This window comes from Saccopteryx leptura, chromosome 2 (assembly GCF_036850995.1).
Source record: "Saccopteryx leptura isolate mSacLep1 chromosome 2, mSacLep1_pri_phased_curated, whole genome shotgun sequence".
In the NCBI taxonomy this organism is placed as follows: domain Eukaryota; kingdom Metazoa; phylum Chordata; class Mammalia; order Chiroptera; family Emballonuridae; genus Saccopteryx; species Saccopteryx leptura.
In genome coordinates, this window is record NC_089504.1 from 262,123,386 (window position 1) to 262,139,772 (window position 16,387).

The window sequence follows — 16,387 nt, forward strand, 5'->3', positions numbered from 1 at the left end:
GGTGGATCCTGGTCAGGGCACATGTGGGAGTCTGCCTCACTACTCACTATCTCCCCTCTCTCACCTAAAAAAAAACTAATTAAATTTGGGTTTTAAACAGTAAATAGGGCTATGACAGGCAGTTTAAGCAAGAAAGGAACTTCCAGTCAGTGAAGCAGCAATACCAAACCCCGAAGACATAAACAGGGAATTACCAATTGTAATGCCTACTTGTCAAAAAGATTTCATATAGTAATGAATAAAGTTGATTAATTTCTTAATAAAAAGTAATAAATTAATAAAATTTACTGCTAATGTTAATATATGAATAAATTTATTAATTTAATAAATAATAAAATCTATTATTATTTGAAGTGTTGAAAAATGGAATCGCATCATATTTGGATTTAAGAAAAATTATTTCCTCCACAGTGCTTCCCAGATTTATTCTGGTATTAAAACTCCAGGTAGTAAAAGTCCCTTTTTAAAGGACAGTAAATTATTGTTAAAATTAATCCTAGTTGTTTCAGTGGATAGAGCATTGGCCTGGCATATGGATGTTTCAGGTTTAGTCCTCGATTAAGGTACACAGAGAGAAGCAACCATCTGCTTCTCTACCCATCCCTCACACTGGAGAAAACTGTACACATGAACTTTTTCGGTCATTTGGGAAAAGACTGCTATAACTGTGTTTTCCCACCAGAGCACCAGAGTTGTTAGCGTAGTTTGAGAAGTGCTACACTGCAGTGTATTCATCAAGTGTCCCCTCTGCCTGGTGGGGAGCTGGAGCTCTCTGTCTCTTGCATCAGGCAGGCGCTGAGGAGGCTATTGCCAATGGTTCCAACTTCCTTTTATTGAGCTGAAATCTTTGTTGTAACTTAGACTCACTGTTCTTACTTCTAACTCTTGGATAGAATTATGGAAGTCATGACCTATCTTTTCTGAGGAATAACGAGTAAAAATAATTTTAGTGTGCTTTGCACTATTTTAAGGTCAATTGTAAATGACAATTAATAATAATGATAAAGCTTTGCATTGCCTTTGGTGAGATGAGAATAGGGTTGTTGGTGTTTTGTTTGAATGGGGCAGGGTGGCAATCTGTGGTCTGCAAGTCAGAGCCTTAGTTTGTTCCTTTCTATACAACTTTTGTTTATGTCTTTCTTTCCCTATGATTCTTGTTTGAGTAACAATAGGGTTTAAAGGACTAGTTCATCTGAAGTAAAAATAGGAAACCAAAAGTAAACGCAGAGGAAAATGCAATGTTAGAGCATTATGATTCTTGAAGAAAGATGAGACTAGATAACCAAAAACAAATTATGACTTAATTAAAAGAGACTAAATTTAAATCATTGGTATTTGGGGAGGGAAAGGGTGGGGGGAAAAAAGGGTGCCAAAGGATAAACATATGCACAGATACATATTTTATATACATATATACACACATAGGTATATGTATATCAAGATATGTGAGATATATGTAATATCATACATATATACACATACATGCATATAGAGATAGCATATATGCCAGGGGTCAGGAACCTATGGCTCGTGAGCCAGATGTAGCTCTTTTGATGGCTGCATCTGGCTCGCAGACAAATCTTGAATAAAAAAAATGTTAAAAGTATAAAACATTCTCATGTATTACAATCCATTCATTTCCTACTGCTCATGTTCATGATTGCGGGTGGCTAGAGCCAATCACAGCTGTCCTCTGGGACAACACCAAATTTTTATTGGATAATGCATAACATACACAGGTCGTTGTATGGCTCTCACAGAATTACATTTTAAAATATGTGGTGTTCATGTCTCTCTCAGCCAAAAAGGTTCCTGACCCCTGATATATGCATTCCATCAGCTATTTGTTAAATGTTAGATAACAGATTGATACTGTGCTCTGCTCAGTGATTCAAACTGTGAATTTTTTAACTGATCAGTCCTGACATGCTAACCTCAGCAACTGAGCAGCTGCATAATATGTTAGGTCATCATAACGATAATGAAGATGACATCATTGACCTGCCTTCCCTTTTTGGAATAAAGAAAAAACAAACAAACCCTAGAAAGATGTTTGATTTTGAAATAAATTAAAATGGTGGCTGAGGATAGTTATGTTATCTATAATTTCTTCACATCTAAATGACTTAATGGGAGCCACTCAGTTTATAAAATTAGTTTTTGATTATTCTTTCTTTTTAAATTGAACTTCTAGCTTAAGGAAGATGAGAATGAAGTTTTAGGGAAATAAAACTTTTCTTTCCTAAATTTGAAATATTTTCTCTGGATAAAGGTGATCTATTAAGTGTGTCTAAGGTAGCAATATGTTAACACTAGCTGTACATCAGCTGTAAGATATTTGCCTGGTTTTTGTACTTTGAAAAGTTTATATTTTAATTGAGCATAATAACATTTCCAAGGAAGAATCTTTGAAATTTTCTTCTATCCCTAAAATAGAACCGATTTTGAAGTAGATTGCATTTTTTAAAAATTACTTCCAAAGAAGAGATGCACTCACCTACCCTACTGCCACTTGGGACAGAAAAAGTGAATGACCTGGCTTGGTAAGGCGCATTGCTTCCGAAGCAGCTCTCCTGTCCCCAGTGCTGTGAGCGAGACCAGGGAGTGAAGGAGGGTAGCTATTGTTCAGTGCTCTCCAGCGAAAGAACTGGGAGGAAAAAAAAAAAGGATTGAGTTTGGCTGGCATTGGCTCTGGCTTTTCTGCATTCCAAACTGTCTGAGGCACAGAGCGAGAGCGAAAGAGAGCGAGAGAGCATGGGCGAGCAGGGTGTACAAAGTGTTTTGAGTTTCTGACTGGCATGCCGGAAAGATCATGTTAGCGACACCCAGAAACTTTCCAGAATGCAGACCCCAGGTAAGAGTTTCTCCAGTCTATCTGGGACTGAAATGAAAAGTTTGTATGTGAAGGGAGTGTAGCTTTATTATTATTATTATTATTATTATTATACAAATCAGTGACTTTACCTTTGTGACTTTTGGCTTTTAAAATATAGGTTGGTTTTCATCACTGTGAGTTCACAGAATATTGTGTGGAAGCTCTCAGCGTTCCAGTACAAAATCTAGCACAGGAATAGCCGTCTGAGAAACCCAGACCAATTACAAGGATAATAATCACAGCAGAATATTAATACTGCAACGTTTGCCTGTTCTTTTAATAATTTGAAGTGGGTTCTTATTCTGGATCTCTCCCTACATTCTTTATGAAATATTAAGATACCTGGAAATGGATATATATCATTTCTTTCTGAGAGAGACAGTGTATTGACCATCAATAAGATTCTAATAGCCTTGATTAAGTCTTAGTAGCACATCATAAATCTATGTCATTTGAAAGTTCAACAGGTTGGGTCCATAAACAACAGTGAAAACATTCAAATGAGAACTCTGCTTGTTCTTTCTGCCCAAGGTAGGCTTTTAGTATCCTCTGCCAATAGATGACAGGCTATCTCATTGAAATAATGACAAGTTATCTCACTGGCTCATTGAAAGTTAAATTTGAGACTTTAGAGACCATCTATAGTCCCATCTCTCCATTTCAATGAGAACATTGAGGTCTGAGTGATTTAATCTGGCCTAAGATCATAGTTAGGAACAAAATTGAAATGAAAATCCACATCTGACTTTCAGTTTACTGTTTTATTCATGGAATTGGTTACATTTAAGTTTTGGGGTTTTTTTGTTGTTGTTTTTTTTCATCTATACTGTATCTGCAGGCCTCAGATACCATGAATTATTGCTACTTATAGACCAAATGTTTTATAAACCTAGATTGAAATGTGGAGAGGAAATATCAGGGAACAAACATCATGAAAGCATATTAATGCCATGTTGTTGGACAAAACCAAAAATATATAACAAAATAATTACAGAAGGAAAAAATGGCTTTCACTTAAGGAAAATGACTATAGTTTGTATGTTGCTTTTAAATAAATAATTACCTAGTTGTAGCATATTCTGAATATCTGTGTATGCAATTAAAACTCTTTCAAATTGGCTTTAATTTCTTTGAAAGACTGGGATTAAGGAATTTTCTGTATAATTTGTTAGTAAAGTTTTTTCTATTTACTGAAAGGAAAATATCATCCCACATTCACTGCCTTCTCTGTTTATTTTTTTAAATATAACATTTAAAAACTATCCCAACTCTGGACCAATTGCTTCCTTATCCAAGGTCTAGCTCTGTTTTTCTCCATTTGTAATGGTCCTCTGTTACTTCACCTCATGAATTATATGTTAGACTAGAGGATAACTTAAGTGGAGGATCTTAAGAGTCACAATAGACAGTGAACATCTGTCTTCATACATTTTCATTTAGTTCCTAAAAAAGGTTGCTGCCCTATCCATTTTCCTGGAGACCATTGTGGGGTTGAGAGAGGCCACACTATTCTAGTGAGCTAAATAGTAAAGATAGCCACTGTCAAAAGGATCTGTCATGGCTCTTTACAACTTCTGGGAACAAGTTAGCTTGACTTGGCTATAAGCACAGTGAAGCAATGTTGTTCTTTTGTGCTGAAGCTTGACCTGCTCATTCCAGTTTTCGACTGGGTCTGTGTAAATGCAGTTGTGATTTACAAGGCTCTGTGGGATGGGCAGTTACGTTGTAAGGAATAAAGGAATAAATAGCAGTGAGTTTCATTATTGCTCTCGGCTATCGAAAACCAAATTACAAAGTGCATTCTCTACCCAGTAGGAAACAAGAGGCTGTTTGTCTTACTGTAGAATCCATTACTTAAGCACACTGTTTATAAGAGCACTGATGGCTGTGAGAATGGGGACATAATGCTTCATCCAACTTAACCGTATTCATGTTGTATGACACAGGACTTAGGTTTTTCTCTTATCTTGTATCCTGAGTGGATATGGAGCAAGCTGCCATGCTAAGTGTGTGTATATTATGTTATGTGTGCATATGATGGATAGGTAAGTAGGTAGGTAGGTAGGTAGATCTATAGATAGATAATGGACCTTTGGCCTGAGTGTATTTCCTCATGTCAGAAACAATCAGAAGTCATTAATCTATTGTTGCTGGTAATTTATTGACCTAACTGGAAAGAAACTACTTTATTAACCAAACTAATCATTACAAAGCTCACTACTATGCATTAGAAAGAGAAGATATTAGAATACACATACTCTGTTTTCTCTCCTGAATAAAAATTATTCACATTTATTATGCACATTTATTCTTTCTTTGTCAGAGAAAAGCAATAATAAGGTGCCTGTTTTATGACTAAAGATAAGTTTTAAATGGGAGTGAGTGGCATGAGAAAAGAAACTCTCATGTGTATGTGAAATAATTTTCTTGTGACCATGTTTTCTAGAAGGCAGGCCATTTTCAGTGCTCATGATTTTTCCCTTGATATTAGTTTCTTTAAAATTTTTTTCATGAAATACATACATATATATCCACATAAATATAGTTTATATATTAAATTTTCAAAAATGATAAAGAGTTCTGCCATATAGCTATGACATTTTGTGGTAATAGTTTGGCTATAGGTGATCAAAACTTTAGTCTCACTCGAAGGAGTTGTTATATCTCCTTTCCTGCTGCAATTTCTTTTAACCTCTTGAGTATAATTCTGTCTTTTTCATCTCATTTAAAACTTTAAGAATGAAATCTCTTCAAACAAAAGTGAACAAGATTGGCCAGGGACAGGGGCTTAAGGCTGGATATGTAAAATGCTCTGAGCTGTCAAATTAATTCTTTACTCATAAAAATTACCTGATAATTCATTCAAAACTCTAGGAGTCCTTTTATGTGGACAACATCATTGCATTTCCCTTTTTGTTAGTCTTGACCTTCTGCAACCACTCAAGAGGCAGTTAGAGACTAGTTTTGTTCTTTTTGTTCTTGTATGTTCTTTCACGCCCTCTAGTGGTCTGTTCTTGTTTTCAGTTTCCTATATGGGAAATAAGGTTCACAAGATTCTCATACTTCAGTTTGCATAAACTTTCTTAAAATATCTATTTTTTCCTTGCAGAGAAGGCAGGAAAAAACTATCCTGTTGTTTTCTAGTGATCAGTGAGTCAGGAAAATTAGTAATGACTCAGCAATATGAATCCTTATGTTGTCTTTTTTTTTTCCTTTAAGTACTGATGGGCATTCAGTCTGTCAGAATTCCACATTTAATTTTGGATATGATCTCAGCTTGTGTTTGGAAGCCTTAAGCACTACTACTGAGAATACTTTCTTTGTACACAGTGGACAAGTATGTGAGTCTTACTGAGTCAGTCATTATGATTCAGATGAAAGCCTGTCTTCTCTGGGCCCTCCCTGCCCCCACTCAGACCTTACCATTCAGTTGAATTCAGAGCACCATGAATTTGACATGTGGAGAGGGAGCCAGTGAGGAGTTCTGATCAATAATTTGACTCTTAATTTTACATTTTGCCATTCTTAGATTTATAGTACTTTATGAGTAAGTGAATTTCTGAAACAACTTGAAGTTAGTTTAGGTTAGTGAAGACCTATTCTTTGAAGGGAAACTACCTGCTTCTGAGCTCCCTCTTATGACAGACTGTTAAGAGAGTAAGCAACTTGAGCTGCCAGGAGCAAGCCCGTGTCATTCAGGATCAGGTGTCACCTAGGATGCCCACCGGTTGGTCAGGTTGCTCACTCTGATGTCATGCATCTAATTCCAAGGAAGATGGAGTATCTCTGAAGAACGTAGCAGCACTATTGTGTGGTTAACTATTCATAGGTATTTCCTTGAGTTAATATGTAGGAAAAACTGGATATTCTTTTACTTCTTAATATTTGGGTTTGTAACTTTTTTGTGAAATTATACTTCAAATGGGTTGCGTGTGGTTGTTTTGATTTCTGGTCTCTTGAATCAGGAAACAGTTAAAATGTTTGGGACCCTACTTCCATCACTCTTTTTTCCAGGAACACCTAGAATGTAGTGTCGGGTAAATAAATGAAACCATTTATTTTATTTTTTAAGAAAGAAAAGAAGTATCAAAGTGCGTGCTAGAGGAACCACCAAAAAAAACCAAACTAAAACAAAAAAACCTGGCTTGTGTAACTACACAAAAAGAATTGGGTTTATTCAGTCAAAGGAAAGGCCAAGATGTAGTAAGTCTATTAATAGGGAAGGATAATCATCTTTTTGTGTACCAACAGCTTGTTGTAAAGAACTCATTTCTAAGAGATTGCTCACTATAGTTATAGAATATTCCTTATTAGAATTTTCTCTAAGTATATAGATACTAATTACTCAAAGGGTAATAGATTATATTATTGCTTTTTGCATATGGTAGAGGAATTACATCACATAGTATTCAGTCCAATTTTTGTAAGTCTTTATTACACAGCTGAAATTTAAGAAGATTCTTAGTAAATTAAAATCTTTATCCATATAATTTGCTAACATACCAGTACATTCTAAGATATTTCTTGAAGTATTTTGCCTCTACTTAAAGTTCAGTGAAACGTCATGGTAGTTTCCTGAAATAATAAATGTCACCCTATTTGATGAGTATCATCATTTTACTTGTAAATATTTGCATAGCTACTGTTACTAAAATTTTGAAATATATTTTTAGTAGTTTTATTCATTTCCTTGCCTTATAAATATAGCACTCAGTAAATACTTGATTGGCTATCAACTTTTAAAGGTAAATTTTCCAAAGAAGTGTTTGTTTTTTCAACTGGAGCCAGTGTCGACCATTTTTAATAACAAAAACCAAAAACATGATATAAAGAAGAAATCCTAGAAGTTGTTGCTGTCGTTACAAAGAATCAAAGAATGAAAACCAATCTCCCTTGGAAACATATTTTAGCTTATATAAAACTAAACAGTGCTGTGCAGAAGAGTTTATTATAATATAAAAGGCAGAAAATCAGTAGAAGTCTATCTAGTTGTCCCCTGTGCCTCAGAACTGTTTAGGTCAAGCCTTCAGGGCACCACTTTATTTTTGGGGGTGTGTGTGGGGGGCAGCATTTGTTTGTTTATTTGGTTTGTTTTAAAATGGTAGTGTTTTCAAATCAGATGTCAAGCTTTCCTCTGGTCCTTTTGAAAAGGAAAATCCAACCAATTATTTACCAGTTGTTGTTTTTTTCAGAAACATATCTTCCTGTGAACAAACTGCAAAACGTATCTAACAGTGAAATTTTAAATAGTGAACTTCACGGGCGTGACAGTTTTATTCCTGTGAAGTGGTGTGCTCTATGACAGTTTCCCAGTGGGTTTCTCCCAGTGTCAGAAGTTATTAACCCATTTTCATTTTGCTTAGGTGTTTTTTTGGGGGGGAGGGGGGGTTGTGGGATTTTTTTTTTGTGGCAGAGACAGGGAGAGTCAGAGAGAGGGACAGATAGGAACAGACAGACAGGAAGGGAGAGAGATGAGAAACATCAATTCTTTGTTGCAGTTCCTTAGTTGTTCTTTGATTGATTTCTCATATGTGCCTTGACTGGGGGGCTACAGCAGACCAAGTGACCCCTTACTCAAGACAGTGACCTTGGGTCCAAGCTGGTGAGCCTTGTTTGAACCAGATGAGCCCACACTTAAGCTGGCGACCTCAGGGTCTTGAACCTGGGTCCTCTACATCCCAGTTTGACGCTCTATCCACTGCACCACCGCCTGGTCAGGCTGCTTAGGTTTTGAATTAAATATTTAAAGGGAGACTTTTTCTTTCTCTTTTTCTCTTCTCAATTTTGTGTTACAAAAGAGTAGAAGCTGTTTTAAGGCTCTATATGTTTAGTGTAGATGTTGCTTATATTACATTTTTCTCTGATAATCACCTATAATAATCTCTGACAGTGTGAAAAGAGAAAATTTTAAGTTTTAATATCCAATCATAATATGTAGTGAACTTCTCATCAGTGAGAAAACAGCAAGATTTGACTGCCCATTTTATAAAAGAAGTGATCCCAGATGGCCATTCAGTGTATAAAAAAGATGCTCAGTTTCATTAGTTATCAGAGACATGCAAGTTTAAACCAAAATGGAAATACACACCCATCAAAATGTCTAAAATGGGAATAACAGATATACCAAATGTTGCCAAGAATCTAGAACAAAAGGAGTTGTTATACAATGTTTAAGGGAGTATAAATTTGTGTAACTGCTTTGGAGAACTATTTGACAATATCTGTTAAAGCTGAACAATGCTCTATGTCTCAGCAATTCCACTTCAGTTTATATACCCCCCAAAAATGCATGCATAGGTTCACCAAAAGACTTGCACAAAAATGTTCGTAACAGCTAAAATTGGGAAACTACCCAAATGCTCATCAGCAGTAGAGTGGGTAAGTTTTATTTCCTTATATAGTGGAATTCCATACAATATTGAAGAACAAACTACTGCTTTGTGCCATAGAATGGATCAATTTCACAAATATATGTTGAGCATGAAAGTCTCAAAAGTTTATCTGCGCCGTGTGATTCCGTTTATATATGATTCAACCTCATCTGAGGTGATAGAAATCAGGGTAGTGATAATTATTACGGGGTAATGACTGGAAGGGGTGCATAAGGAATGCTTCTGGTTGCTGGTAATGTTCTGTTCTGTTTTGTTTAATCCAGATGATGCTGGTTACAGGGGTGAGTTCCATCTGGATCCCTTTGTTGCAATCTTCTCCACTAGATCCTCACTTCTCACTGGTTTTACACACTCAGTGCTCCATGTGGGCATACTACATTAGTTTTCTACTACTGTTTGACCACACACTTGGTGACTTAGTGACTTCGTGTATTATTTCACAGTTTCTGTAGATTCGAAATCCAGGCAGCGTGTAGCTGGTTGTCTGCTCAGAGTATCCCAAGGTCAGAACCAAGGTGTCACCCAGTCTGCATTCTCATCTGGAGCCCAGACTCCTCTGGCAGTTGTAGGACTGGGATCCCTGATTTCTTCTGGCTTTGGACAGGGAGCTATTCTATTCTCAGCTTCTAGAGACCGCCCTTGGGTCCCATTCTGGTAGCTGTCCCAGAACAGAGCAGCTTACTTCTTCAGAGCCAGTGAGAGACTCTAACTCTAGTCTCCTGTCATGGAGACCGATACAACACCACATGGTCACAAGAGTCACTGTGTCACCACCTTTGCCTTTTACTGCAGCCTATTCAAGGGAGTGGCTATCCCATCATATTAACAGGTCCTTGGCCCCACCTTCACTCGGGGAGGGGATTATACCAGGGTGTGTATACAGACCCACATCATAAACATCCAGCCTTCCTACTGATTCCTAAGTATGCTCCTCCTTCCCCCTCCACCCCAAAGGAAAGTAGACCATTTTCTTGAAGTTAATGATATTCTAATGATATTCTGGCATAGTTAACAACTCTTACCTTTATATCAATTAAGTTAATATTAGTTTTATGAGGCCTGTGCTTTTCTGAGATACCAGCATTTGCATTTTCAACCCGCCACCATTTTTATTAAAATAATGGAAAACACAATAAAGGGTTTGTGTAAATGATGATTAACAAATTATAATGCCAAATTAACTGTGGATGAATGTGTGATCCAACCTCATATTTTTCATCAATTGATGAATGACAGTCCTGAATTTTTGTTACAAAAATACTGAATTAATAGTTAAAGACCTTCTCATTGTCAAGTTATTTTGCTGTCAGAGAATGATCTGAACTCTAAGGAGGCACCCAGGTCCTTAGAGGTTGCATATCCTCACCATTATGACAGTTTTCTGCCCATTTTCAAAACTGCCTTCCAATTACAGAACTTTCCAAATGCCTGTCATTTAATGCCTCATAGTATTTGACAACTTCTGCCACTTCTTCCTCAAATTTTTATATTGAAAACACCTTTTCATTTCATTATATCTCTACCTGTAGATCTCTGAAGGCTGCTTATTTCATTGTAGATTTATTTGTTTTCCTCTTTATGAACACTTAGTGTTTTTTAGCTTTTGTCATTACCGACTTTGAGCTAAATATCTTTGTACATATATCTATATCCAATTGTTTGTGATGATATATCTGTAGGATTGGTTCCTAGTAATAATATCAAAAGATAGTTAGCATTTCATATTTTGATAGATGCATTAAATAGCCTTGCAAATTTGTTGAGTGTAAAGCCAGTGGCCACGGCCACCATCACAGCAGCCGCCTGGCCCATGCAGGTTCGCATTGGATTCGGACAGTCGGTAAAGAAACAACGGAGCCAAAAACTGATGGGCCACCATCTTTAATTCTAGCTTGCACCCAGCGGGCAAGTAAAAAACACACACTGGGCTCCAAAACCCAGTCACATTCAGTGCTCACAAAGCTACTGACTTATCCGAGTTTCCTAGAATCAAAGGTTTCTAGCTCACCAGACTTATTCACCTCTGTTCCCCATCTCCTTCCTTCTCCCTGCACAAACTCTGCAAGAACTGGCTTCTCATTCAACACTCCGCCATCTTGGCTGCTTCTCCTGGCCTCTTCCACGTGGCCTCTTTCTGCTCTGCTCTCTGCTCTCTAATGCTAATCTCAGTAACCAAGAGAGCAAGCTCTGGTTCTGCCCCCATTTTATAGTGTAGAAATCCAAACCTTTAATCCAATATACAAAACAGGGAAGTCTCTAATACAAAGTCACTTCTCTGAGGCATAATTGGATTGTACCGCCCTACATCAAAAAGGGTGGGAAAGGCTTAATCCCAAAACCAAGCCCCAGGCTACAACGATCCTGCCTGCTCCCAACACACATTAATATCACCTGGGCAACGGCCTCCACGTGGGCAGCGTCATCTTTTGCAAAGTGAGCATAATACATTTTATCTGCCCAACATTGAGGGTATCTTTTTTTTTGCTATTTGAAGCTTTAAATTTTTAGGTTTTTTCATTTTGTCTCTCTTCCATTAAAATTTATGGCTTTTGTGTCATGCCTAGAAAGGCCTTTTTCAAGGTAAAATATTAGGCTTTTTAAAAAATTAGTTTTGGTTTTGTGAAATTTGTTTTCAACTGTATAGCCAATTGTCTCAGCACCTTTTATTGAATGGTCTATTTCCACACTGGTTTGAAAACACTTTATTATCAACTAAATGTCTATATTTCTCTTCTGGATTCTTTTTCTGTTCCCGGGACTTACTGTTCTAGTCCTACATCAGTATCACAATGTTTTAAAAACCACAGATTTTAATGTCTTTGTCTTGCTGATAAAGCAAATTCCCTCTAATTAGTTCTTCCTTTCAAAATGTGTTTGGCTTTCTACTTTATGCCTTTACTTTTCCAAATGAGCTGTAGAATCAAGTTGTCCTCCACCTTCAGCCAAAAAAATAAAGGAAAAATGTGCGTTGATATTTCAACTGGAATTAGTGACTGTAGATCGTTGTGTGGAGAATTAACTTTCATACACATTTCTAATTTTTACTTGTTTTCAACCACAAATAAAGGGCTAGTTTTATATACTCTTTGGGACTTATTTCTTCACTTAAATATTATAATACTAATGTCTTTCCATATTGTTGCTGTAGTTCATTATTTGACTACGTATTATTTTACATTGAATATACCAAACCAATTTAAAATTTTGGTTGGGTTTGGTATTGGAGTTTGATCTCAAGTGAAGACAGTTTGGTCTGTTAATAGAGTTTTGCTTTTGATATCAGTGTGGCTGTGAACGCTCGTGTCCATACCTGCTTTTTTATCCACTCACAGGTAATTTGCTATATTCCTAGTAATGGAATTCCTGGGTCTTGGGTGTATCAGTGCTCAACCCATTATTTGTTAGCAAATAATGCCAAACTGTTTACCATTAACAATGTATATAAATCTTAAGACCTTCATATTCTATATAATACTTGGTATTGTCAGAATTTTTATTTGTTGTCAGGTAATAAAGATAAAATGGTTGGTTTGCAAACTTCATTACCAGTGATAGTGAACATTTTTCATGTATATGGCTGATTATGTTAATGCTTTGGTGAAATCCTTTTTATCTCTCACTCCTTTTTCTATTGAGCTGTTGTGTTCTTTCTGTTTATATATAGGAGTTCTTTATATGGTCTTGATAGTAACCTTTTAACAGTCCTGTGTATTGTGAATATAGTCTCAATTTGTAACTAGTCTTTTTATTTTTTTAAGGTCATTGGATGTTTAAAAGTTTGTAATTTTACATAGACAAACCTATCAATCTTTTATAATCAACATTTCTTATTTCTTGTTTACAAAATCATTTTTTTGCCCAAGGTCTCAAGATATTTTTTATTAAAAGTTTTACATTTTGGTTCTTTTACATGTAAGTCCTCGATCCACCAGGTATTGGTGTTTATACTTCTTTTTCATATTAATTTTTTTCTGCTATATTTATTGAACAATATCCCTCCCCCAACCCGTGGAGCTGACAGCACCCTGTCACGTATGGTTTTATATTTTTATGCAAATATCTTAAATTTTTCTTATTAAGCTTATCCTTAATTTATAGTTTGTTTTTTCCATTTTTATTAATTAAATTTAATGCAGTGACATTGATAAATCAGGGTACATATGCTGAGAGAAAACATCTCCAGATTATTTTGACATTTGATTATTCTGTATACCCCTCACCCAAAGTCAAATTGTCTTCTGTCACCTTCTATCTGGTTTTCTTTGTGTCCTTCCCCTCCCCTCCCCCACCCCCTCTCTCCTTCCTCGCCCCATATAGTTTGTTTTTTTGATGGGAACTTTTTTCCCATTAATTGATCTAATTGGTAATTAATTGCTGATAAGTAAGGAAACTCTTAATTTCTGTATATTTATCTTATTCTAGTCACCTTACTAAATACTCTTATCCCCTGCTGCCACCCTCACTTAGGGAAACATCTTATTTCCTGCAAATATGTATTGTTCGTCTTTGTTTCTGTTACCTATATTCCTTGTTGTTGGTCTTGTTTTACCACATTGGCTAGAACCTTCCAGTAACATAACCGACCCTAGTGAACCCACATCCTGTTGAAAATAGTGGTGCTTATGGATATCTTTATGTTGCTCTTAAGCTAAATAAAAGTTTTTAATGTTTTAAATTTGTATATTACATTGCTATTGGTTTCTGGTCATTCTTTATTAAGTTAAGAAAGTGTCCATCTCTTCCAATTATTCTAAGATTCTTTATCAGAAGTGGTACTGGATGTTATCAGTTGCATTTTGAAAATGTCTTGGGTTCATTATTTGGTTTTTGTCTTTTAATCCATCATAAAATGTTGTATTAAGATGTTTATTCATCTCTCCCAAGTCATAGATGTAAAGCCAGGAAACTTAAATCTAGTAGGTCTGTTGGGCGGATAAAATGTATTATGCTCACTTTGTTAAAGATAACACGAGGAGGCAGTCGCCCAGGTGATATTAATGTGTGTTGGGGGCAAGCAGGATTGTTGTAGCCTGGGGCTTGGTTTTGGGATTAAGCCTTTCCCACCCTTTTTGATGTGGGGCGGTACAATCCAATCATGCCTCAGAGAAGTGACTTTGTATTAGAGACTTCCCTACTATGTATATTGGATTAAGGGTTTGGATTTCTACACTATAAAATGGGAACGGAGCGGGAGTTTGGCTCTTGGTTCCTGAGATTATCATTAGAAGAGAGAGCAGAGGAGAGCAGAGAAAGGCCACGTGGAGGAGGCCAGGAGAAGCAGCCAAGATGGCGGAGTGCTGAGTGAGATGCCAGTTTGTGTAGAGTTTGTATCTGGGATAAGGAAGAAGATGGGGAACTGAGGAGAATAAGTCTGGTGAGCTAGAAACCTTTGATTCTAGGAAACTCGGATAAGTCAGTGGCTTTGTGAGCACTGAGTGTGACTGGGTTTTGGAGCCCAGTGTGTATTTTTACTTGCCCGCCGGGTGCAAGGTAGGATTAAAGGCTATGGCCCACCAGTTTTTGGCTCCGCTGTTTCTTTACCGACTGTCCGAATCCAATGCGAACCTGCATGGGCCAGAAGGCTGCTCAGATGGTGGCCCTGGCCGTGGTTTCTGGCTTTACAAGGTCATTCATAATATTGATATAAACATTGTCCTTCCCAGTGTTTTCTAAAATCCTTAGAACATTTAAAAGTTCCCTTATATTTTGGTGCTTTGAAGCAAAGGGTTTTCCTTTTATTTGGTGCAGATTTCACATTTCTATTGTCTTTTGTTGCTTTCCTGTGACCAGTCAAAAGTGCACCATGACTTTATGGACACACTGTGTGTGGCTGTTACACACTTAAATGTCAAAGGTGCAATATTTCATCTTTTGTGACATGTGCATATATTGCCTATTTTCAAGTTCCCCTTGGCGATCAAGACAAGAATTGGGTTCCTCATATTGTGTGTCATAATTGTGAGGAAATGCTTCATGACTGGACAAAAGGAAAACGCAAAGGAATGCCTTTTGGTATTCCCATGGTTTGGCATGAACCTAAGGACCACAGCAGTGACTGTTATTTCTGTCTGATCCATACAAAGGGCATCAGCAAGAAAAAACGGCAAATGATTGCATATCCTAATATTTCTTTTTTTTTTTTTTTGTATTTTTCTGAAGCTGGAAATGGGGAGAGACAGTCAGACAGACTCTCACATGCGCCCGACCGGGATCCACCCGGCACGCCCACCAGGGGCAACGCTCTGCCCCTCCGGGGCGTCACTCTGCCGCGACCAGAGCCACTCTAGCGCCTGGGGCAGAGGCCAAGGAGCCATCCCCAGCACCCGGGCCATCTTTGCTCCAATGGAGCCTCAGCTGCGGGAGGGGAAGAGAGAGACAGAGAGGAAGGGGGGGGGGTGGAGAAGCAAATGGGCGCTTCTCCTATGTGCCCTGGCCGGGAACCGAACCCGGGTCCCCTGCATGCCAGGCCAACGCTCTACCGCTGAGCCAACCGGCCAGGGCCATATCCTAATATTTCTTTAGCAATACGACCTATCCCACACTCTGAGACACTCCCGGTTCCAGTTTTCAATGGTTTTATTTCTTCTAAAGACAAAGAAAGTAAACATGGTGATCAAGTGTATTTTGATAAGATGCATGAGGAAATGGTTGTAGAATCTGAAGGGTCTTCTTCTGATGCCAAGCAGTCATGAACCCCTCAGCAGTTTAGCCAACCCGAATTGAATGACTTAGTAAGAGATTTGGGCCTATCAAAGAAAGCAGCTGAGTTATTAGCCTCCAGGCTTCAAGAAAAGAATGTACTTCACCGGTCAGCTAAAGTATCCCATTTCAGGAAGTGTGAACAGATTTTTCTGGACTTTTTTTCCGAAGACAAGCATTTTGTTTACTGTCATGATATCAGTAGTCTTCTCAGCCAGCTAGTTGTTACCACTTACAGTCCAACAGAATGGTGGCTATTTCTTGACAGCTCTAAACGAAGTCTGAAATGTATTCTCCTACACAACGGTAGTGTTTATGCAGTGGTTCCAATTGGTTATCCAACTCATCTGCGAGAAGATTATAATGACATAAAAATTATATTTTATTTTACTTATTTTTTTCTAAGATATTATTTATTGAT

The 16,387-nt window shown here is 37.3% G+C and overlaps 1 protein-coding gene across 5 annotated transcripts in view; it reads left to right on the plus strand.

Annotated features, from left to right (window-relative positions):
• The window catches only part of RASAL2 (RAS protein activator like 2), a 327,762-nt gene that overhangs the window by 211,773 nt on the left and 99,602 nt on the right, over window positions 1–16,387 (plus strand). Inside the window, exon 1 of one of the 5 annotated variants that reach the window (XM_066361618.1) lies at window positions 2,726–2,854. The exons of the other annotated variants lie outside the window; for them this stretch is intronic. Coding sequence (XP_066217715.1) covers window positions 2,842–2,854 — 13 coding nt within the window. The 5' untranslated portion in view covers window positions 2,726–2,841. Of the gene's footprint in view, window positions 1–2,725; window positions 2,855–16,387 lie in introns of those variants that run through there. 5 annotated transcript variants of the gene reach the window in all.